This window comes from Sander vitreus, chromosome 7, assembly GCF_031162955.1.
Source record: "Sander vitreus isolate 19-12246 chromosome 7, sanVit1, whole genome shotgun sequence".
NCBI lineage: Eukaryota > Metazoa > Chordata > Actinopteri > Perciformes > Percidae > Sander > Sander vitreus.
The window spans coordinates 21985431-22010243 of record NC_135861.1 but is presented as its reverse complement, the minus strand read 5'-3'; the positions used below and the strand labels follow the sequence as shown (position 1 = coordinate 22010243).

Genomic DNA, 24813 nt, shown 5'->3' with positions numbered 1-24813 from the left:
ATTACTTCAAGGTCAATGAGCCCGTTTTCTATAGTATGTTGTGAACATGTTAATGAACACTTCGTAGTGGAACCTTTTTGCTGATCTACATTGAGACGTTACAACAGCTCTCACTTAGTGTACCACCTGGTCTTGTGTCCCAGAGTGCCATATAAATAATCATTGGCAAATTAACAATTGAATGGGGAGAACCCTTTTTTAATTTAAAATGCTGATTTACAAAAACATAACCCTTTATTTCAATATGTAAAGGCTGTAGTAACATTTATTTGTGAGATTGACTTTAAAATCCACTATTTTATTTTTGATATTTTGATAACAATTACCTATAACGTTTAATACATGTTGGGGTAACAGCAGATCAGTCCATGGGGCCTTGTCTTGGGAACCGGAGATTGGCTGGTTCAAGTCCCGCGTGGACCGCCAAGTACGGAGCGTGGACTGGTAGCTAGAGAGGTGCCAGTTCACCTCCTGGCCACTGCTGAGGTGCCATTAAGCAAGGAACCCCTAACTGCTCACAGGGCGTATTCCCATGTATATTTCGGGCCAATGTGTGTGTTTACATAACACGGAGCGAAACAAATTAATTAGGGCCGAGCATAACGCGTTCATTTTATTAATTTATTTTCATTTCACTTGGCTTCGCGTCGTGCCTAACAGGCTACTATTTTGACCCTTTCCCGCACTTCCTCGTAACACATCCTGCTGCTGCAGGCTGCAGGCATGATGGAGAAAGACAGCAGCAACGCAATTCTGAATGGCGCTTTTTATTTTCCAAAACTCCCGGACGGGTCGAAAGCCATATGCACATTGGGTAAAGCCGAATTAAAATATCACGAAGCACGTCAAGCTTGAGCTACCACCTACGAGCTAAGCATTGTAGTACAGTTAACGTGACTCAGGTTGATGCTAGCGGGCTCAGGCAAAGCACTATTTTGGAGAGTGCTACTTGCCGACCTGTGGATGAAACCAAATCCAAAAAAATTACTACAGCTCTTGCAAAATGGGTGGCAACTAACTGCAGACCTGTCAGCATTGAAGAAGACTCAGGTCTTAAAGACGTACTACGGTTGGTACTGGTCTGACCCGTCTTATACATGCCGTCGAGGGGGACAGTAGTTTCACGCACGCATACACAGCCTGTACGACACGGAGAAAGCAGCTAAACTGGAACTGCTGCAAAGTGATGCAAGATGAGTAATCAAAATTATTTAGGAGTTACTGCACACTATATTGACTCTAGATTCAAACGTGTGACTAGATTCACACATTTTTCTTTTGTTTACAGTAAATAAATAAATAATAAACAAATACAAATCTTAAAATCAAGTTCATAAAGTCACTTTCTTTGCATTCATTTGATTCCCAATCAAGATACACTGGTAAGAACTGCTTTCCATTGTTAATATGTACTGTTCTGAAATGCTAAATAGAATTTTAATCATGTGATAAAACATGCAATTAATTATTAACTATAATTAACTATAGAAATTCAGCGATTAATCGTGATTAAAAAAACTAATCGTTTGACAGTCCTAAAATGAATATACCCCTGGGGATTAATAAAGTAATTCTTCTTTATCTAGTTATTTGTTGTAATTATTGGACTGATTTATTTGTGAAATATTTTATTCAACATCATTCGTTTTGTCCAGTGTGTGTTTTTGGATTAACTGCTTTGAAAATTGGTCTGTTTATTGATGAATTAATTCATCCACTTGAAGTCTTTTATGAGTCCCTTGTTTATTGTCCAATTACATATCATTTAATACACTGTTTTACAATCACTGTCGGTCCTTCATAAAACACCCTGTGCAATCAAGTCCAATTTACAGCCTTGCTATCTCCAAGGAGATGTGTCAAATGTTGAACAGCTTAACATAACTGCAGTATCACCAACTACACCTGACATAGAAGATGAGCTGCTCTTTGAGCTTTTTACTAATTTGCAGGATCAGTGCCATCACGTCTCTTGCTCAAAGCTAAGCAGAGGCCTGTAATTACTTTAATTCAGAAATATCATGGCTTTTGCATCCAACCCATGTATGCAGCTGCCAAACAAGTCACATGATTCAAAATGTGCTGGTAGAGATGTGCACATTAAGATTGAACCTCAGCTTATGCAGTAGCCCAAAAAAACAGTCTTGGCATGCCAGCTTCATATTAATAAATGGAAGGTTCTAGAAAACATGGCCAAATTCATAACTAAGAATGATATGCAGAGGGCTGCTGCCATTTGAGAGGTTTCCAACCACATCAAAGCATCAATTTGGTGAGATGGGATTGTTTGCCTCTGAAGCCTGGCCATTCATTTCCACTGCTATGCTTTTAGATTCTACCATCAGCATCAGCAATAGTGAGATATGGAGAAAATATGTTTCATGATAACAGAGGACCTTCTGGTATTAATATATAACATCTGTTTAGCTATGGGAAACCATTTCCCCAGTTAAGGTTCATTACACTGGACTGTAAACTAACACTTTTTTGTTTTGGATCATGTTTTCAAGTAAATATGCGTTGCCAGTTTAAAATGATCTATAACTCAAAAACAGAGTGCTGCATAGTGAATGCCAGTGATGGCAGTGGAACTGATTGCTTGCTGTTTACAGAGATGTGTGTGCTTAAGGAACTAAATTCTCCATTCTGATGAGATATTTTTATTGAACTGATTTTATACAGTACATATTACATTTTGATGTAACCTATTTTCTACAAGGAGTTTTTCTTTCCTTTGGTACTCTACCATCGAGCATACTACGGTGTGGCAGACAAACTTCACATGCACATCTCTCACTCTTGCGTGCACAAAACATTTACTACAATGCTACAAAGACTGGCACACATCTCCAGTTTGCGGCCCACGGGATTTGCTTCGAATTTGTGATAGGACATTAAGAGCAGAAGAAAAGAGGCCTGGGGAGCGCAGGCAGTCGAGCACCCAAGGAAATAACAGACTTGGCCTGGAAAATGTTCACGTAAACACGGGACAGGCTCCGTTACACTCTGCTCAACTTGTCTAGACACTGGTGGCTGCTTAATACACAGCTACAGAGGCGAAGGAAAAGGCTGTTTGGATCCCACAGCGAGGCATCCCTAAAGAGAGAAGCTACAGATAAGGAGTGTGTTTGCCATTGAGAGAAGCTCATCTACTCTGTACACGCAAGCCATATTTCTTAGCTGTGTTCACAGCAATGATGGATTCACGTTACAGTTTTAAATCAGCTCAAATCTTAACTCAGCAGAGACACCGCTACATATCTATAGCCATTAAGGTTAACACAGCGAACAAGCTAACTACAGAATGTGACCTTGGATTGCACTTAAAATAAAATGTCGTCATTTCTTCCGTTCTGTTATATCCAAAAACACAAATAACAGGCACCACTCCTCGCTCTGGCTAGCACCACAATGCCAGGATTTTCAGCTTTACACACTCAAATCACAAGACTTACATAACACCATGTATTCCTCAAAGCCAAAGCATGATTTAGAAGTGTATTAAGAGAGAATATATTCACAAAATGCAGGCAGATGTACAGTCCTGAGCAGATGAAGATAGAGTCATTGACATACCTGACCAGTTCGACATACCTGACCATTCTGGAAGAGTCACATTCAGACCTGGAAGACAAAAAAACACAGGTTTATCAATTTTGTTGAGCAGGTAGAAACAAGAATGCTGCAGTATGTCAATAATGGGGCTAGACATATACAGTAACAAAACGACTCATTGACCATCACTTGATTCAGCAACTTCATTACAGCAGCCAAGTTTTGCTATCTGAACAGATGGATCTGGCATCCTTAGAAATGGCCACACTTTAAAATTCCAGCTACAACGTAGTGACAGTCACAAAATTATACATTGATATTCCACTGGGTGAGTAAAAAATGTCTCCGCTGGCAATGCAGTTATAAATGCAGCATCTTTCCTTGTATTGGATTTAGTGGCGGTTTCTGTCAATGTGCCCCCTTGTATAGGAAAACAAGGGTGGACAAAACCTTAAAAACAACTCATGGTCAAAACATTTCTATTGAATAGGCCTTTTTCACATAATATGTGTCACAGTAGATTAATCACTCAATGGTGTTTTAAGCCTCCAACGTCACCTTCCAGGCAGATAACCCTAACCTTAACCCTAAACATAACCATTGCTGCGCTGACTCGAAGGCGACGTTGGGGGCTAAAAACACCAAACACCAGATTAATCACAGGTGTAAATAACAAAATAAATGATGGCTGATAGCTTCCATTTAGCTGCTTCAGTTTCAGGGTCCTGTAGAGTTAAGAAGTGGGAGGAGCTATTCTGGGAGGCCCTTGTTCTGGAAGTAAAACTCAATTTTAGGTGATTCATAATTGCATAGGAGCACTTCCACAGCTTGAAATTCTCATGATTAATTCATTGGTACAAAAGAAAATACCTGGTTTCTTTTCTATAAAAAGTCGAAGCTTTGTCTGTGTACATATAAAGAAGAAGTCAACTCCGACTCCCAAAGCGCATTTCAGCAACAAACATCTACTCATCAAGCTTAAAATTTGGTTATGTGGGCTGCCAACACCATTTGGAAGCTAAAGATTAAACTGATAACACAATCTCAATCTAAATCTATTCACTTCACTTCATGCAATTTAGAAATAGACTGCAGTAAATGGCATTCCAACGGCAAAGGAAGTAGTCTTTACACCAGTCAAATAAAATGTAGGTCGTTCTGTGAACCATAACACTAAGGGGCAATGAAGCTACTGCATGGCTGCATCAGGGCAAATTTATAAGCCCCCTTGTCACCTTTTTTCATCTTTTACATGGAGAAACCAATTAGATAGTGTGATGTAAAGACAGCAGAGTGACTGACTTTACCATTAGGTACTGTAGTTGCAAAGGTTCTTCTTAGAAGGGCTGTACTGTACTTTTTGTTCGGTTGGCTTAAAGAAATAATGACCCTCTTTGTATAATGCTGTGTCTAATTCTCTGTTGGACGGAGTGATTTCTTTCCTCCTATCTCATCACTCTTAGTTACTACACTGGTTTGTTTTTCTATTCTGTTTGCCGTGCACCTTTCTCTTCACTCCAAAATCTCTTGCATTACTTCCTATCGTCGGGTTTATCAGCAAAGACGTCCAAGCATCCTTTAATCATTCCATAAAGCACAGATGTTTTTTTTCCATTAGAGCAAACCCCATTACAACTGTGGAATTAGGTTGAGGTGAAAACTAGAGCCGTGTCAATATAATGCAGTGGTAGGATGAGATTCATTGACACATGCATGCTGCAGTCCAGATCCAATGGCAATTACTGAAGCTATTGATTGCTGTGTATACAATTCATCACTGAAAAAAATCATCAGACCAAAAGCATTTTTCACAAATGTTTTGCTGAATGATATGTCCGTCTTTTACGCAATTGCACCCAGCCAGACAGAAGAAACATTCTCAGAACAAACCTGGGCCATGTTCAGGCCCGACAAAACATAGCAACACGCTTTTTTAAACTGAAACAGGGGTGCATTGAACACCCTGTTGTGTGCGCAACGCCGGGCCTTTTATTACCACGGGTTTACAGACACGTCTCTGCTGATTGGGTATTACCTGTGACACAGCCAATAAACGAGAGACACACCCACCAAAGGAGAGAAAACATATCTCAAAGCGGTTGCACAGCGTTTCACACTGTTTCGAGGAAATATGTCGTTCTGAGTTTTGAGATTGAACCTGCCCCAGGGCAATGAAGAAGTGGTCAGAACCCTGGACAGCTCCTCTGTCCTGCAGAAAGGCCTACTACAAACCACTACTACTACTACTACTCCTCTACACAAATCCTGATCTGGGTCATGCCTAGATTGTTAGTTTAGTACTTTCTGCAAGACTGTCAAACTTTACAGAGAACACATGGACACAGTGTGAGGTGTCATCAGTCATTCTGTATTCAAACGGAACGTCATCCCTTAATGCACTTGATTTCTGAGCCACTGGCTTGTTAAGTAAGGGCTGTACAGGCGTACTTGCATTTATCTTCTCCTTTTCATGAAATTCGTAAGAACTCTTTTTACCTTGTTACTACCTCTTTGAGTGAAACGGAATCGATAGATCTCAGTCTGAACCACTAGGAGTTGTACTGTTTGGATTTGAGCCAAAATGCTACACTTTTTGTATAACTTTAGAAAAGAGAAGGTTAAGACATAGTGGAACAGCTCTTTCAGAATGTATGGCTTTAAGAGACAGGCACATTGATGAAGTATTCATTAATTTTGCTTTCAGTGTAGACAGCTCATTTGTCTAGTCATGAAAGAATGAATTACACGTTACTGCCTTTTCAAAAGCAGAATCTATCATCCTAATAATGATGGAAATGTGAATAGATTGGAAGTTAGCATGTAAGTTAAACTGTTTTTCTTCTGCACCGCACAGAAACACTGGCTACTGAGGTTCTTCCAGGTGCATTCCCAAAGCCTTTTAAATAATGCATGAAATGCCAAATCCCATTGAAAGTATCATTCCACAGGAAGGCCTCCACAAGTCGTGAGATTGGTTTCTCCCACGGTGGTCCACAGATAAGCCAAATCTCAGTGGCAGAATTAAGACTTCAACCCATCTGCTTCCTCAAACCAAATCTTACACTGCTGTCTTTACTGTCATGTCAGGGTCTTTAACCTGCCCTTTAACTCACTGTGTTTAACTGTGTGTGTGTGTCCCTTGCATGGCATACATTTGTGCCCTTTTTTCCTTGCGGCTCTATTGCAAAGAGGACAGCCTGTTTCCTGTTGTGAGGGAGGAAACAGGCAGAGGGCACACCCAGCGCAAAAAATGCTGACTCAGAGTTTATCAATCTGCCTTTCTGCAAGAGTAAGTGCAACTGGACACGACTGCAGAAATGCACTAGTCTGCTCATTTAATCATAGCTCCCTGCCTGGCTTCAAATGAACTGGGGCATCATATACTGTAGGCCACACATCTGCAATGATTCACACACAGCAACATCTCGCTGCCCATGCATCCCTGTTTTGTGTGTGTCCATAGCTTATTCTTAGTATAATCATTTCTGTAATTTCAAATACAGTACCATGTATTATAAAGACTTGGATACTTTCCTTTTTACTTTTCTCACCTCTTTCAGAAAAAGCTCCAATGCAATTATAAACCCATTATTTGTTTTTCGCTGTAAAATATTAAGTAGGGTTAAACCTTGAAGAAATAGCTTCTAGCGCTTCATCACATTACCGCCCTTATAATGGCAACAAGAAAAAAGGCAATAAAGGAAATACATGTCATGTGTGGCTATTTCATTTACTAAACTCAGAAGAAAATCAGAGGCAATTAATAGTTTGTCCAAGGTGTGTGATTGATGATATGTTGTGAAGGTTTTGCTTATCAGTGTACTGCTGATCATATTGCATGCAAAACATTGCTGTGTTACACGTTCCTCTTGTTATTTTACATTCCTTTTGCCTAATATTTTGCATACTTCATATTTGAAATCAGGACACCCAGCCCTAATTTCATCTTTGACTATGCTGGGAGAAGCTAACAGCAGGAATTATATTATGAACAAGTCCAAAACTGAACTGCTTAGACCAGAGTTATTTCCAAACTGTTACTGGGTTTACTGAATATACTGTGTAATTCAGCGGCAACCGTGACACCCATGAAACCCCCTCCAAGCAGTGATGAAAAAGAATAAATCACATCTGGAGTAATACTGAATTTAGAAAACTTTTTACTGAAAACAGAACAGCATTTCTCACAATTTTGTGGCTCTGGCCTCAATTCATAACAATGTCACCAAGTGATCAATGACTTGAACCTGCGGTCTGCTATAACAGCTCATTCACACTGGCAGGTTCCAAAGAGGAACACTGTGAAGCTTGACATTCCCGTGTGGTATTTCATAGGTATTGTTGGATATATTTTATAACATCAGTTTTTCTCAAAAAGAACACTGCAGTTGAGATAAAAGGACGTTTCAGCATTTGCTGTAGATTTTGGTCTTGCTTGTCTGATGAGGTGCATGCATGTGTGCCTTTATGTCTGCTTCCCTTTAGTTTAGGACATTTTCTCAGTCCAGTGCATAAATTAAGGGCATTCTTCATGCGTTAGGCTCCTCGGCGTACCACATACTTGTGCCGTTCATATTACTGAGAGCTAAATTATCTGTATTAATCAGCAACTAATTACAGGCAGAACTATGTCTGGCTAAGCAGATCTAATGAGTCAGTCCAGTCCTCTGTAGTAGTCTGCTTCTCATGGTGCTGTCAAATTATGTATCTCTAAGGAGTTAGTAGTGCGTGACCCTCACTGGCTGTCTGCCCCAGCAGACACACACGCACGCACGCATGCACGCACACACACACAAGGTAGACTGCACTTTCTTACAATTTTGAATCTAGCAAACACCTGACCTAACACAGAGAGCTGGATACAAAATAACTTTCACTCTGTCTACATTCCTGAACATATTGCTTAGATTTAGATCAGCCCTCAGAATCCCCAGGGTTACACAAACACAAATTGAACACTGGCAGCCAGAGTGGAAAAAAGCAGGTTATAGGTTATAACACCTAAGAATGGAAACAATGGAAACTGTTGAATCGGCAAGTCACTCACTCAGCCAATATAGACTATGACTATGTTGTAGAGTATGTTAAATAACACACACACAAACAGACACAAGAATCAGCAAAAACTGACCTCAAACTACTACCTGCAGAATTTTCAGCACAAATATTAGTTGTCAAAAAGGCCCAGCCAGCTGTGAGGGAGTCCGTGTTTGACTTCTACCTGTGATGACAAAGAAGATGTGTGAGCAGTAGCCTCTCATCTGTGTTTAGATGTTGACTCAGCCTTCACCTTTTCCGCGACACACACACACACACACACACACACACACACACACACACACACACACACACACACACACACACACACACACACACACACACACACACACACACACACACACACGGCAGAAAACTAGTGGCAGCCTTTCAAATAGCTCTCCACAGGTACTATGCTACAAATTGCCTTCGATTCAGCTGCTGCATCAGCTGAATTTGACAGCTGCAAGGCGGATAATTGGTTCAACTGTGAAGAAATAAAGAATGAACAAGCGGCTGTACTTTGGCCCTGTGGCCCCCTAAGTGTGCTGCTTTAGTGTTGATCACAGTTTGTAATGAGAATAGAGGGAGGAAAGAGATTCAAAGACTCTTGAAGACTTTGAAAAGCTAACTAGAAGTAAAAAGGGTGTAAAGTAAATAAAGTGTGCATCATACATACAGACTACATTTAAGAGTTAAGACTCAATTGGATTTTTCTCACAAACTGACAAAGTAGGAAAATTGAAAAGTAGTGTTAGGTAGTGTTATATGTATCACAGAGAACAAATTACAACAATGTTAATATGTCATTGTAATGACAAATTCTAGCACTTAGCATTATAGCAATGTAAGAAAGAACACAGCTTTCTATTACAGTCTATACTATTCTTTTAATTAGCTAATAGAATAGTTCAAGATTTTAAATACGCTTTGTACCCAGAGTTGAGAAGATGGATACCACTCTCATGTTGGTTCCCTAAATATAAAAATAGGCCTATCACTTGCAACCGGCTAGCTTAACTTAGCAAAGACTAGAAACAGTTAAGACTTGTTTTGTTGGTAACAAAGGCCGCCTACCAGTACCTCTTAAGCTCACTGTGTTATATATTGTTTATTTGTTTCGTTACACAAACAGACATGTAAAAATGACAAGCTGTGTTTTACGCTCAGCTAAGCTAACTGGCTGCTGACTGTAGCTTCATCTTTAACAATAGCCTACCTGCCTCGTGCAGTTTTCTTATGAACAGAGTTTCTGTTAAAATTCAGTTTCTCACCAAACTCACCGTATTGTGCGAGTCTAACAAACCTATTTAATGCATTGTTTTCCTTATAAAGTATTTGCAAAGACGATTTTTGTTATCTTTCGGAACCCTGCATTGTTTACATCCATGTTAACTAGATAGCATCTTCTAGCTAGCATCTTCTTCATCTACATAGCCTATTGTGGCACATTACCACCACCTGTAACAGTGAGTAGTGTGAAAGCATTGGCAGGACTGTGTATCGCGTCACTCACATGCTTATGTGTGCACACATGAGAACCATAGACTGTTAATATTTACAGTAAATGATGAGAACAGACAAAACAGGGGACGCATTAAAGCACGACTCCATAGTGTTACTAGTGTTCAAAAACTCCCCAGGGTACCTTTAAGTGTCATTTTGATGCAAATCAGACTCAACTATATTGGTTGACACTGAAATGAAAACCATGTAGATTTAACTGAATCTATAATAGCTTAACACTAATGGCAGATAGGGACTTTGGTTGAAGCCATATGTATCTATCTGGTTGTTTATCCCTCAAGTTCCTATTTGCAGATCATACAGGCAGAATGCAAATGAGGCACAAGGCTCTTCTTTCACACCATGTTGATTTCTTCCTATTAGAATTAGGAATATGAGAGTGATCACAATCTAAAAGCCTAATGTTTTTTTTAAATAGACGCCTGAAATGAGGCCACGTTATCCAGCACATGGACACCCACAATGGAATTTAAAAACAGTATTATCAAATGTCAAAAGGAAATAACAGCAGGATTTAACTTGCTTGTTAAAAGTTCAATCAAAGTGAGGCAGTGGTGCAGAAGTGAATTTGGTGATTTAAACATAATATGGTTGCCTGACTCACGCTAAGCTTTACCATCCAACTGCCTTTTACCAGTAACACCATGAGATAGAGGTTAACAGTGCTTGTCAGCATTATCTTTTCTTGTGGGACAACCAGCTACATCAATGGACACAAACCAACCTTAACTCGGTCTTAACAGGCCTGATTGAGGGAACAAGAGGTCAGCGCTGCCTGGCTTTCCTCCTGCATCACTGCGGCCACACTGAGCTGTAAGGAGGGACAGTCCAGTACAAATGCATGCAGCCTGCAGTTGATTTTAAGTGCAAGTTGCAAATTGTCTTTGGTCATTGCTTGAGATTTATAGGTGGGTCTGAATGCAAATCATCCCTGCATCGACATTAATCTAGCAGGGGTATTTCATTAGAGGGTGCTTTGCTGGAGAGAGGGAGTTCATGTGCTCGTAAATTTGGTTTGGCACAGTGATTGTTCAGCAGATCGCTGGGTAAATGAGTGGACGCCACCAGCCACAAGAAACAGCTTTCTCCATCATGCTATTATTTTCTGCCAAGGGGGTCCCAAAACACATGCTAAAGATATTACGTTGGCTTGGGGTGAACTACTGTATTTATGAACTTGCCAATCTCCAGTCTACAGGCTCCATCCAGAGGACTTAGTAAGGGCGGCCAAGGTTTTCTTAGGCAGCAAATTACATTAAAGAAGCCAAGACACAAGACAAGTCGTCACAACCAAAACAGAAGGCAATATAAAACCACCAGTGACTATGGAGAGATAATTTAGTATTAGCCAAAATCGACAACCTAAAAGAACCTTTATCAAATACTTCAATATCCATTAATTAACTCCTATGACTATTAACTCCTCTGGCTTGATTTCAAACTCATCAGAGATGTACTGTACTGTGTAACATCAATGTTAACAGATCAATGTTGTAATGAAATATACCAAAATACCTGTCATATCAACACAAGTACATAAAATAGAAATTAGTGAGATAATGCAAATCACCATGTAACATTAAATTTGCAGGTATCTGCATACAGTAGTTAATGCAACAATTTAAAATATTTGTATTATTTCAAACCCTTGTTTGTCATTCAAGTTTTTACTTTCTATGGTTTCTACTAGAGATGCACCGATTGACCGGCCGGTGACCGGAATTGGCCGATTTTCACGTCATCTGCCATGACCGGCGACCTGCCGGTCAGTCTGACATATGCCGATTTTATGCCGGTCAAATGCACTCGGGCGCCGCATGACTTACATCGCGCAACAGCAACATCACACGTGCACATGCAGGGTTTTCGCTGTATGCATGTAGCAGCGGCGCACTGCCGCTCCATCAGCTGTTTATGTCATAAAGTCGTAATTATACACGGCTCGAACAGTCAGCCGCTCTCTCTCTCCCCTCTGAGGCTGAAAAACTGGAACATGAAACCGCACTCACGCGGGTCCCGTGAAATATGACAACTACAGTTTATCGGAAAATAGCGTTGGGCACACCGACTTTGATGAGTTTATCAGACCCAAGATGAGACAAGAAGCTAACGTTAGCAAACGCTGTGGTCCCTCTGCCTCTGACGCCCGCTGGCCGCTGTAGGAGACAAAAAAAAAAAGACACGCTGTATTCCTTTGACACGCTGTATTAACGTTACTGTTTAAAACGCTTTCCGGGTTAGTGGGGGTGCATACCGCTTAAAACCAACATTAAAAACATAGTAATCTTTAAAGAGTTTAGTTTTGTTGTTAAACTGTGTGTAAAATGAGCGGTGACGTTAAATCATCTGTTTCAGGTAACGGCACTCTAGGGTAGCCTACCGTCTATTTGCTGGATTGTTCCGAGGTAACCATCGGTAACTAACGTTAGCAGATAAGCCTGTTGACAGCAACGGTAGTGTTCACATTTATGCACAATGACACATAAAGCAAACTTGCTAAAAAGGAACTGTTTTCAATAGGGCTGTCAATCGATTAAAAAATGTAATCTAATTAATTACATACTCTGTGATTAATTAATCAAAATTAATCGAATACATAATTAACGGTGCCTGAACCGATACTTTAAGAAAGTAAAAAAAAGAAAAGAAAAAAAAAAAGGGTACTAAACAACAGTTGGTGACATTAAAGAACGGCTTGTTTATTGCTAAGGCCATATGACAAAAACAACCACCAGATGGTAAAGGACATTTACAATAACTTCAAATGCACCACGAGGCTGTAGTTTACCAGTTTCATTGAACGCACCGTCTGTGTTGTTTTTCCGACGGCAGCTGCAGATTGTTACATCCCGGTGTTGAATCCTCTACAGTAAAACACAGTCAAACTTTACACCGTTTAGCGTTAGCTGTCAGCATTGTAACCGTGTTTAATCCAGCTACTAGCTAGCGGTAGGCTAACGTTAGCTGCTGTTGAGTATAGTGTTAACTAGCGTCATGTGCAGCGGTGTTTGTGTTTCAGAGCATCAGAGAGAAGCGCAGACATATCAGTGGCACCAGATTTCGGTAGCCAGGGTTGGCAGGAAGAAGATTTTTACAAGTAAATGTTCCAATTAATAATCCAGGCAGAACATTCTCGTCTCCCTCCTTCATTTTACAGTCCAACGCTGGCTTGAATGGCTCCGGGTCAAACGTCAATATGGAATGGATTAATCTGCGTTATTTTTTTTAATGCGTTATTTTTTCTCAGATTAATTAATCGAAATTAACGCGTTATTTTGACAGCCCTAGTTTTCAGGTAACGTTACTATTGACGTTCAAACAGGCCTATGTGTGTGTTTTGAGAAATATATTTATACTGCATTAAGGCTATATTTATTTTATTTTTATATTATTTTATTGCCATTACCTGTTTCCCCTGTTTTCACAGAAGTTTAGTTTGCTAAATATATCACATTTGTTTAGTTGGATATTGGATGTGAAAAGAAGGAAATGGTTCTTCCATAACATTGCACTTTAAATGTGTGTTAATTTCCCACACCAGGAGTCATTTATATGGTTGTATTTTATAGCGATCAATTATCTATTTAAAAAATGTTCTATGCAAAATGTAACATTTTCTATTAAAGAAAAGATAGAAAATAAATATTTGTAAAGTGGTTAGAAAAAATGAAATCAGAATTGGCTAAAATCGGTATCGGCTGGCCTAACGCAAAGAAAATCGGAAATCGGCCTAGAAAGTTGTAATCAGTGCAGCTCTAGTTTCTACATAAGATTACATTAAATTCCATCAGTATTTCTAAACTGTTAAGTAGGGTTGCAACTAACAATTACTTTCATTATCGATTAATCTGTAGATTTCTTTGGTCTATTAAATGGCAGAAAAAGTCCATCACAACTCCCTACAGCCCAAGAGGACTTCCTTAAATTTCTTGTTAAGTCCAAAACTAAAACAATGTTCACTTTACTACAATGTAAAACAAGAAAAAACAATTCTCACATTTGAGAAGCTGGGACCATTTCTCCCCGTTTCCTTGAAAAATCTATCAAAATAGTTGCCGGTTAATTTTATGTTGATCAACTAATCGACCAATCATTTCAGCTCTACAGTAAAGCAAAGTACAAACAATGAAATCCAACATTTATTCAGAATGCATTAATAATGCCAAGACTTTACTGACTTTAAAAATCAGTATCCCTCCAACACAATTTATTCAAATTTTTGTCAAGATGAAAGAGAAAGCAAAGCTCAAAAACAGCAGTAAAACATAAATAATAACATTAAAATACTTTATCAGATCACTGCTTAGAATACAAACATGTTTTTCTAACACTTACTTGCCATCGAAAACTGTTATTTGCATAATCCTGCAGCTGCTTTAACTTGTCAAACATGCATGTCTTGAGCATTAAAGCTATCATAGTTTAGTAGCAGCTGAATATGTGCAATAAATGTAAACCACTCTACAAAATATGGACACACTGTAAGAGGATTATTTTTACGTGTTTGTTTTTTTTTCTTGATTGTTTGTCTCACATTCTGGCACACATACTGCCAGAGATCTGGCACAGTTTCACCAACTCGAGAGATTTGCTGCTCATTTATCAGCATTGAAACATTCATATTAGCTCTATTAGGGCATCAACAGGGAGAGAGTTTGAGTCGATATGTGATATGATATGTCACGTTATTCATCAATATTTGATCACTCAAGATTACTTGTGCTTTTTCACTGACTAGTATTCATAATGAATTTAAATGACCTCCACAAACACTGCCGCCGCAGCCATCATACTCAAATTTGACAACAGGGCTTATGTGAAATATAACACTCCTCTGAATACAATTTCCCATGGTAATGCCTGCATTGTTCCAAGAAAACAATGGCTATCCAACTGTCTTGTGTGGTGTAATAGGTAGCAAATTACATTTTAAAAGATTAAATAAGAGTTTAAAGATCTAAGATAGAATAGTACATTTAGGGAAACTTGAAACAAAAGCTGTGCAGAAAATGACAGCTCTTTGTAACCTGCAGCTGAAGAAGCTATCTCTCCAGCGATTATGTCAGCGTCCCGAATATTGTTTACACTGGGTTGGCTAGCCAGGCCTTTGAATGATAAATGTGGGCCGGCAGATACATCCCCCAGCATCGAGATAAGAAATGAAAGCACTCCTGGACACTATTCCACTCCAAACCCCAGAGGACAGGTTCAGATCACAGTGGATCCACTCTGATTAAAGCACCAGCCTCTCGTGCATCATGCACACAAAAAAAAATCTGTTTGTTTCACTTGACAACGTATCATATTCACCAACCAAGACAGGTGTTTAAGTCAGTTAGACTTAAATGCTCACGAAAAGTCATTTATGACTAATGTGCCCTGCAAAAACTTGCAAGCCAATGTTGTATTACTTGTCATTTAATTCCTAAGTGAGCACAAGGTATACAAGTAACTGTAGAGCACTGTTAAAACAAACAGCAGGAGAGAAAACTGCAGAGAGTCAGCATAAATACTGCTGGACTAAAGGGCTGACAAGGCAGGCAACTCAGAAAAACTGATATGTGTGTGTGTGATTACTAATTCTTGACAGAGTGCTACACCAACCACCTTTAACTTGAACTTAAGAAACTGTGAATAAACTGTTAAACAGGAGTTTTAGCTTTGGATTTACAGATACCGATCCACCCAGAGTGACTCACTCCTCAGCTGATTCTGCTCAACCAACTCCTGGCAGTTACAATGAATCAGGTGGACGAGTTTATGGATCCACATCTGGGTCAGTGCACACCGAGATGATTTCCAATACCACTGCAGCAGTCCCACATCCTGAGAACCTGACTGACAACATTACCCAGGAGCCTGTTTTGCAGAATTCACATAGAAATCTGTTGACTTGGCACCAAAGGTTCCACTATCACTAGTGCATCACATTTCCTGCTCTCTGCATTTTGTTTCTAAAACAGTGTAGAAGGGAAAACCGTACACACAACATATAGGGAAAAGCCTTCCATTTACAGTCAACAAAAGATAGCAACAAACAATCTTATGTATCATTCAGTAGCAGAAACTCTTTATATGCCACTTGTTTTGGAACAGAATATGACTGTTATACAGGGTGTAATCTTTTCTTCTTTCCCCCCCCTTTTCTTCCTTTCCATTATGAAGTCACTGAAATCCTAATCCAACTGAGAACTGAAAGCACAGCTCACAACTATTGCATACAGTATGGACAAGTGATACACTGTATTCAAGATGAATGTAATATACAATATACAAATACACCATACAGCCGACAAACAGCTAACTGAAACGAAAGCGAAGCAAACATATTACGTGACAACCTGCATGCATTCAACAAGAGTGTACAGGTAGTGGATTTAAACTATGCAAAACAGATAAGCAAAAGACCCAAAAAAGCAGCAAGAGAACTTTGCATAAAGCTGGGTCACTTAAGGCTGTGAATAATATGCCATGAAAACAATATGCCTTAATGTATCCTTTCCCCATCTCCCAGCTCAGCATTTAGCTCTTGTCACAGCAAGATGACCTAGGATTCAGATGTCGAACTATTCCTTCTAAGTATTAGTCTTACTTTAGCCTTTCACTGAAGGCTGCAGGGAAATTGTGGATAGAAAATTATAGCAGAATAAATCAATTGATGATTTGAGACCCAGAATTGGCTGCCATTGGTTTTCCATCCTACTAGCTAGTTAATGGCAGTTATTTAATGTAACTGCTTTCACCTGCTTCCTTACAGTAGGTGCAATGTAAGCTGGAATGACAACCACTATGGTAGGAGGGGAAAAGGGACTTGCTTGACAGCACGAAGAGCGATGTATACTACATTCATGTCCTTATGTAAGAAAAACCTCAAGATTATCATGTGACTGGAAGCAGGATGCGTCTTGTATCTACTAATGTAAATGACATTCTCATGGAGAAATATCAAGACAAAGCCAAGGTCTGAAGCGTGTCTGTTTAAACAACATCAGGGTCCACTGTTTGCAGATGATGTTGATATTCAGGCTTGTTTGTGATCGTTGATTCACATTTTTCAGCAGTTTCGTTATGAAGTGAGTGTCAACATTTACATGTTTAAGGCCAAAGCCCCACTCAGGTTAAAGAGAGACGAAGTGGACATGTTAGGGATCAGATTATATATATATATATATATATATATATATATATATATATATATATATATATATATATACACATACACACACACACACACAGTGTGTGTGTGTATGTAAATGTATATCGGTCAGTATTTTTTTGTCACAGCGACAAAAACACATACAGACATTTTACAAATTACTTTTTTCTAAATTTGTTTTTGATGAATAATTTATTCTATCAAATTTTAAGAAGAATACCAGTCTACTGCCACAGTGCACAGCAGTGCTTTCAGCTAAATGCTAATGTCAGCACGCTAATATGTTCAAAATAGCAATACTAACATGCTGCTGTTTAGCAGATGTTTACCATGTTTAGCATCTTAGTTTAGCGTGTTAGTGTGTTAACATTTGCTAATTAGCAACACAAAGTACAGTTGAGGCTGATAGGAATGTCATTAGTTTAGCAAATCTGGAACCAAGTGGCGGATTGACCGAGCGACCGACCGACCAACCAACCAACCAACCGAAAGCCATTGCCATCCCTAGAGCCATGTCGCTACTATAGCTGAAAAATAATAAATGTCCACCATAAGTCACCAGAGTTTAAGATGACACAAATGGCTTGTAGCCTTTCAGCAGCTGCTCAGACCTCCCTCTGGATATATGTAGTCACATGCAGATAAGGAGAAGACCCCCAGTTAGGGAATTCCTGGGAATCCCTCAGGACAAAAAACTAAAGTAAAGCTAAGAAAATAAAATAAAAAAACAAACACATTCTGAGCTTCTGTGGTTGGCTGTTGCCACTTTTTCCCTGACCTCGCTATGGCAAAGAAAAAAAATTGAGGGCCAGCCAGTTTAATTTCCAAGCACACACTATTTAAATCCCATTTTCTCCATGCTAAAATGACCTTTACAGGTCTTAGAATCAGTCTTGCTTAAGACCACTGCATTCTGTTAATTGCTCATCACACCTAAATGACATTTTAAATCCTGTATCCTCCATAAACCACACTTTACATTATTACCGGCTGTCATATTTCATCAGGTTCAATGGGGTAATCACAGGCTCCTTACTAACCTATGTGCCAGTCTGCCAGAGCTGGACTGAAATAGTGTTCAGACACCGTACAAAATAAGAGATAGTGACGAACTGATTTTCCAGGGAAATCACACAGAATACTCTGTAGTGCCCGAGAGAGATTTATAAAGGGAGTGAGCTAAAGGTCAGTGTTACAGTACGTCCCAATCTCATGAGTCTGGTTTTATCAGCCAGCAAAGACATACAGTCCATGAGTCATCGCTATTGATTTGCTAGTGGTCTTCATGACACCAACCCGCCCCTGAACACTAAGGTCAAGCATGATCATATGATCCTGCAGAATGTCAAAAGATGAGTTAAATGTCTGTGTGCTGAGGCTTTTTGGAGATATAGCCAACAGAGGGTAAATTTCAACACAGAACTGGTGCAGGGAGGGTAATCCTGACAGTGTGTCTGACTATCAAGGTCTTTACCAGCACTGTTCTGATATAATGCTCCACTACATCTGCCCTACCTACTCTGCTTTGCTCTGCCTGGGGCTTAAGCCACTGCCTGCAGAAAGGGCCAAAACATAATTGCATAATGGATCCTTCCCAAGTATGTGCCTTTTTCCCAGGGGTTGTAGCTATTGCATTCCATAGATCACGGATGTGCCTGTCTACACACATGAACTCCTCTTTTAAGACCACGGAGGGCTACAGCACAGGCATAGTTCAGACCTTAGTCTGCTGAAGTTACAGAACCTGACAACCATCAAACTGATACAAAAATGACAATGCAGAATAACCAAGTCTATATTTTATAAATAAAAAAAGGTTTAGTTCAGATATAGAACCATGGACATGTGTGTATCATTGTGTAATTTACAGCATCTCAAGATTAACATGATCTGCTATTTCATACACAGCAACAGTTATACACTCTCAATAGCTAAATTAAACAACTGGACTGGAAATTTGAATCTGTTGGGAAAACTATTTGATTTGTCAATCATATCTCCCAATTATACTATGATTAAATTCTCTCATTCATATTTCCAGATATGATCAGGAAAGCTCTGTGCTGTCCAACCATACCCATTTTCTGTAATTCTGTAATTGTGTTGCACATGAACTTGTGGGGGGTCTGACATAGCAATAATTAGGCTACTTTAATCAAGTACAATTTTATAAACTTGAAATAAAAGAACATTTAAACGGGTATTATTTGACTTTCGTGAAGATGCTCTGTCTTACTTTTCCTGTGTGATATGTTCCTTTATGGCTCCCAGGGTGAGCAGGCTGTTGCTGCCCTGCAGCAGCCTGCAGGCTGCCAGGTGCCGCTGGTACTGCTCCTTCAGACAGGCGTTCTCAATGCACAAGTCGGACACTTGCTGCTCCAACTCCTCTATCCTTCCCCTCTGCCTCTCCAGCAACTCCTGCTGTGTCTCAATGATCTTGTTAAGCTCTTTCAAATATTCCACAGCCCTGGTAGGGTTCTCGGTTGGGCTTTCCATGTCGCTCCGAGTGCGCTGTGGTTCCCGGTTCTATCGCAGAAGCCGGCGTGATGGTTCTGTGTACAGTAGTCCAGGCTGGGTTTAAGCGCAACAATTCAGTAGGTTGCGCCTTTTATGCCTCGCCATTGTTTTTAAGTCGGTGCGGGTGATCATTCAGAAGCAGAAATACGCCCCGGGTACGCGCATTTAGAAGTCCCACTGCACACAAAACTAGAAGCTCCTAATCACGTAACAAGCTGCAAATGTCAGCGGGCGTCAATATCACTCAACCAAATGTGACAGACTACATTATGAGCAGCATCGTAGCTGGCTATCTTTAAGTCTGGTTGTTCCCCCAGTTGGCAGCACATTTTCCAGGTACCTTGTTTCGCTCCATGCTGTTCCTTTGACTTTTCGTAAACAGACGCTGGCTGTCAAGTAGGCGGGGTTTTCAAGTTTTATGAATCTGCAGGTCGCATTGAGCGCAGCTGCTGTAGGAGAAAATAGGATGGTAAATTTGCAGTTCGTCATGTTTTTTTTCCTCAATCTTTTCTCATGCCAATTCACAAGATTCATTTTTAGTGCGTGTGACACTCTCCCGTTGCAAACAGAACATTACATAATAACTTTGTTGCATTGTAGTCCGCCTGTGTGTAATGCTGTAGCACAGCACAGTCTGGTGGTGCTGTGCCTTGCCTGCAGAGTTGTTTACTATGCTGTCTGTGTATTGCCATTTCACCAGCAGGCTGTACCCCCTCTAGCGAAATGATCATAATAGATGGGAACAGCGTGTGTTAGTGTTTGAATCAAAAATGGCCTATTACTGTTCAGCACATCTGGATGTGTGGCAGGAGGCTGCATATGTGTCAGATGTGTCCCATGGGTGTATGAGAGCAAACTGCAGCACTGCCCTGTGAGAAATATATATATATGTTTAAAAGGCTGATGCTTAAGTTTCATGGGTGGCCAACACAGTCACATCTGCCTTGCTTAGACAACTGATATGATCATAGGATTTTGTTAATGACATTTTAGAAGTGGAAGTAAAACAAATTGGAAAGTTTGAAAGCAAACACAGCCTGTGTAGGAGAAAGAAAATCTGTTTGCCATTTTTTTTTAAAATATCCCTTGCAGGATATTACAGACATCTATATAGGAACTGAGAGGGGAATCAGTGACCGAGACTGAGCTATGGCAGTTTGCATTATTCCTTCTGCTCTCTGTGTCTTGTGATCGCTCCCCCATAGCTGGCTTTGTTGTCAAAGTAACACTCACACAGTTGTCAAATACTCACATTTTCATATCCACTAATTTTCTTTTTGATCATTTTTTTCAAAGCTGAGTTGACATTTTGTATTCCTGGATGCAGTTACATTGCATAACACAGAGGGTGAATGCTTTCTCCATGAATTGAAGGCTTTACCACCTGAAGGCTGCACTTGGATGATCTGAGATAACTTGTTTTAATGTGGAGGCAGAGCTGCAGCAAACCAGTGACAGTGGGAAGCAGTTTAAGGACATGGAGTAAAGATGCAGTACATTAGTTTTTTCTCTTTGGCTCCCTAATCCACATGGCAGGAGGCCAAGGACGGCTGCAAAAGCCTTGACATGCCACCCAGAAGGATATACAGTACACAGCCATTAACAGCCAATAGTGAGAGGGTGGTGTTGCACGTCAACACTGCCAAATGCCATTCTTAATTCCATAAATTATGATGCATTTGCAGTAGTTTATACCCCACAGAAACTCCACACACCAACATTATTAGGTACATTTCTTTGTTGTGTACCCTCAACACAACAAAACTGCCACATTCTACAAGCAGTGTTAGAGGTAAATGTCTGTCAACCGGAAGGCCCACATTCACATCTATGCGTTGTAGCACCTATTAGAGCGATCATAGTGTCCTTCAGTGAACTATTTAATGCCTTCCAGCTCTGACACTGCTGGTCCTCAACTGGTCTTGTGTTTGAAAGACAATAAAAATAGGAGAAGAGGATAGAACAGTAGCCTGCCACAAAAAAATCACATCATAAAAATCCTATTTTTGAAATCTGAATCTGACATTTTCATATTTTCTCATCCTCAATTACACTATCAAACCATGCAGCTTCATCAGTCAACTCATACAAACTCTTTGAAAGTTTTGAAGTACTGGAACTTTAACCACTTCAAAGAAAAGAAAAACACTGCTTGTCATTATTATGCTCTTGGCTCTCTCTCTTTTCTTCCTTCCTTTGGCTGACCGGTCATACTGTATGCCGGTGCCAGTGCCGGTGCCAGCCAGAGAGATTTATTTTGTGAACTCGCTCATATATTTGCACTGAGGCAAACCCACTCGGAAGTGCTCTTACTTTAGCCCTACAAAACATTTGCCAGCTGTGACGGAAGAAGGGGCCACAATCATTTAACCAGCAGAGTGGAAAACTTTATTTTCAGAGAATGCAAAATAGCTACTCTGTGCTGAGACTGACAATCACCTCATAGGCCTGTAGTCATGCATTTGTGTGATGGATCTTAACTGGCACACAAGAGAGAACATTGTAGGCAATAAAGTAATTTACTCAGTTTTATGATATTAATACATAATTAAAGTCAGAAATACTGAAACCAAATAGGTTAGGGAGTTTCCTCAGTTGTGCTCCTGCAACAAATCCAAACAGCAAGAATATAGACCAGGAGCTTGATTAGGTTTGCATTGACATTTGTGTCATTTTTATATGAATTCTGCATCATAAACTTCAGCCTTTCTCACATCATACTGCCATTTTCTTTTTTCTGTGGAAACACTTATACTTACATAACCAAGGAAAATGCTTACAGTAAACATCTACAACTAAATCCAGTTCATCTAAGTTACAAATGACCAACTCCTGAAGCTTTCACTGGGCTCACACCAGCAACCTTGGACTTCCCTCACATAGATTGCTTTCCAGGCAGACCTTACACCATCCTGAGGGAGCAGCCTTAGCATTCTTGCCAGGCCTCATTCAATGCCCACCTCATTGATCCCCTCCACTGACAGCGCAGTAAGCCATCTGGAACAGTGGCGGTTCCCCTTCACCTGGGACGCAGCAAGACGGCTCTCAGCTCGACAGGCTGACAGGTGGGTTTTATTCAACCCGTGTGCCTTAATGGAGAGAATAAATTGAGTGTCATTTTAGCTTAACACGGATGACTGTCTTAATAAGCTATAGATATACTATGCGGTCACGTTTTTAAACCCACATGCCACCATCATTTGATGGGAGTAATTTAAAAATGGTCATTACCACTTCAATTTCATCACATTTTAACTGAAGCGGGCAGTAAATCTAAACTAGTGTGCTGCAGTGCTACTGCTATCTCCTATAAGCAGCTGCTGAAGCAGATAGTCAATCAGTTGGTATGTTTTCTTACACAACAGAAAACACCAGTTAACATGCTTTCTCCTCCTAAGCCAACTGACATCTTTAGAATACCCTTGAGCCCCTGTTGTGGCCACAGCCTGAGCTACACAGCTGGTCTGCCTGAGCTTCCTCATAAACACCTCTCAGGCATGAATTGATGCTGCGTCTGTGTAACACCCCCTCTGAGAAATAAGGAGCATGTGGAAAATAATGCAAAGGCTATAGCTGGAGCTGTATATGTCCAATTCAGGATTATTATTTTTTTGTGGGTTTTATGTGTCCGTTAACATAATTTCCACAGATCCCTGTGATTAGCCTTGAGTAATATAACAATTTTGATAATTAATGAATTGTTTCAAGCAAACATTTAAAAAATACTGTCTTTTCAGATTTTCTACTTTTGTTTGCGATATATCATTGTGAATTGAATATCTATAGGCTATAGGTTTTAGACTTATGGTCAGACAAAACAAGCGTTTTGAACCCGTCAGCTTGGAAGAAATTATCAATTATTCTAAAAAACAACCTGCACATTGATGAAAAAGTGTTAGTTGCAGCCCAAAATAACAAAGACCCTAGAATTACTGTGTAGCTCAAGTGTACAAATGCACACAAGATCCATATAAGCCAGTTACAGCCCAGAAGTGTACTGCAACTGAGGTTCTGCTGCTTGACAAATAATTGTGCACATTCTCTGCTCACCTCCTCAAGATTGTGTAGCGTTTGCTGACATGCAGGTGGCTGCTGAGGGCATACAAATGAGCTAGGTGACTGGGACCCACCACAGCAGTCCAGAGCAGCATCACAGACAGATGGGAGATATTTGATCAGATGTCGCAGACCTTTCCACATCCTCAGGGAGCCAGAGAGACAGACACTCTCCTAATCCCCTCAATTTGTGTACCACATCAGACTGTGGGGAGTGTACTGGCTTTGGGATAAAAGGAAATTCAGCCATTACTAATACATAAAATCACCACTTTGGTATAAAGAGGAACTTTATATTTAAATGCAATACTTCCCTTGCATTGCTAGTTTCTTTTCTTGTGCTGCAATCAATTTCAGTTTGCTAAAATAAGCCTGTTAAGATGCCTTTACTGTGGCTGGGTTAGTTCAGTTGGTAGAGCGGGCGCACATATATAGAGGTGTACTCCCCGACGCAGCAGCCGCAGGTTCGACTCCGACCTGCGGCCCTTTGCTGCATGTCATTCCCCCTCTCTCTCCCCTTTCATGTCTTCATCTGTCCTGTGAAAATGAAGGCCTAAAAACACCCCAAAAAGATGTCGACAAAATGTAACAAGAAAAAAAAAAAAACTGTATAAAAGATCAGATGAATGAAACAGCACTGATGCAGAAAATTCATTCAGAGGTGTTAGTGTAATCACAGGTTGAGTGGTGTGAGTGACCGAATCAATGTTGCAAGTGTAGTAAAACAATCTGTATTTAGTTCAGACTGTATTTTTTGTTATACAAAAATGAAAAGATGCATTCTATATTCAATTCAATTTATAGTGTAAAATCATAACAGAAGTTATCTCGGGACACATTACAGATGGAGTAGGTCTAGACCACACTCCAATTTACAGACCCAACAATTCCTCCAAGAGCATGCATTTGGTGTAAGGCTATTCATCAGTCAATATTTTGAGTGTGTGGGAAGATGCTTTTTTGTT

At 40.0% G+C, this 24813-nt stretch overlaps 1 protein-coding gene across 3 annotated transcripts in view; it reads right to left on the bottom strand.

Moving 5' to 3' along the window:
* Positions 1-20172, bottom strand: part of LOC144521083 (IQ motif and SEC7 domain-containing protein 1-like) — an 89459-nt gene extending 69287 nt beyond the window's left edge. For 2 of the 3 annotated variants that reach the window (XM_078255365.1, XM_078255372.1), the window contains exons 1-2: positions 19512-20172; positions 3577-3624 (exon numbers count right to left, since the gene is read on the bottom strand). In XM_078255365.1, coding sequence (XP_078111491.1) covers positions 3577-3624; positions 19512-19771 — 308 coding nt within the window. In that variant the 5' untranslated portion in view covers positions 19772-20172. The remainder of the gene's footprint in view (positions 1-3576; positions 3625-19511) is intronic. The other variant, XM_078255366.1, reaches the window with a different exon arrangement.
* Between the last annotated feature and the right edge of the window lie 4641 nt (positions 20173-24813).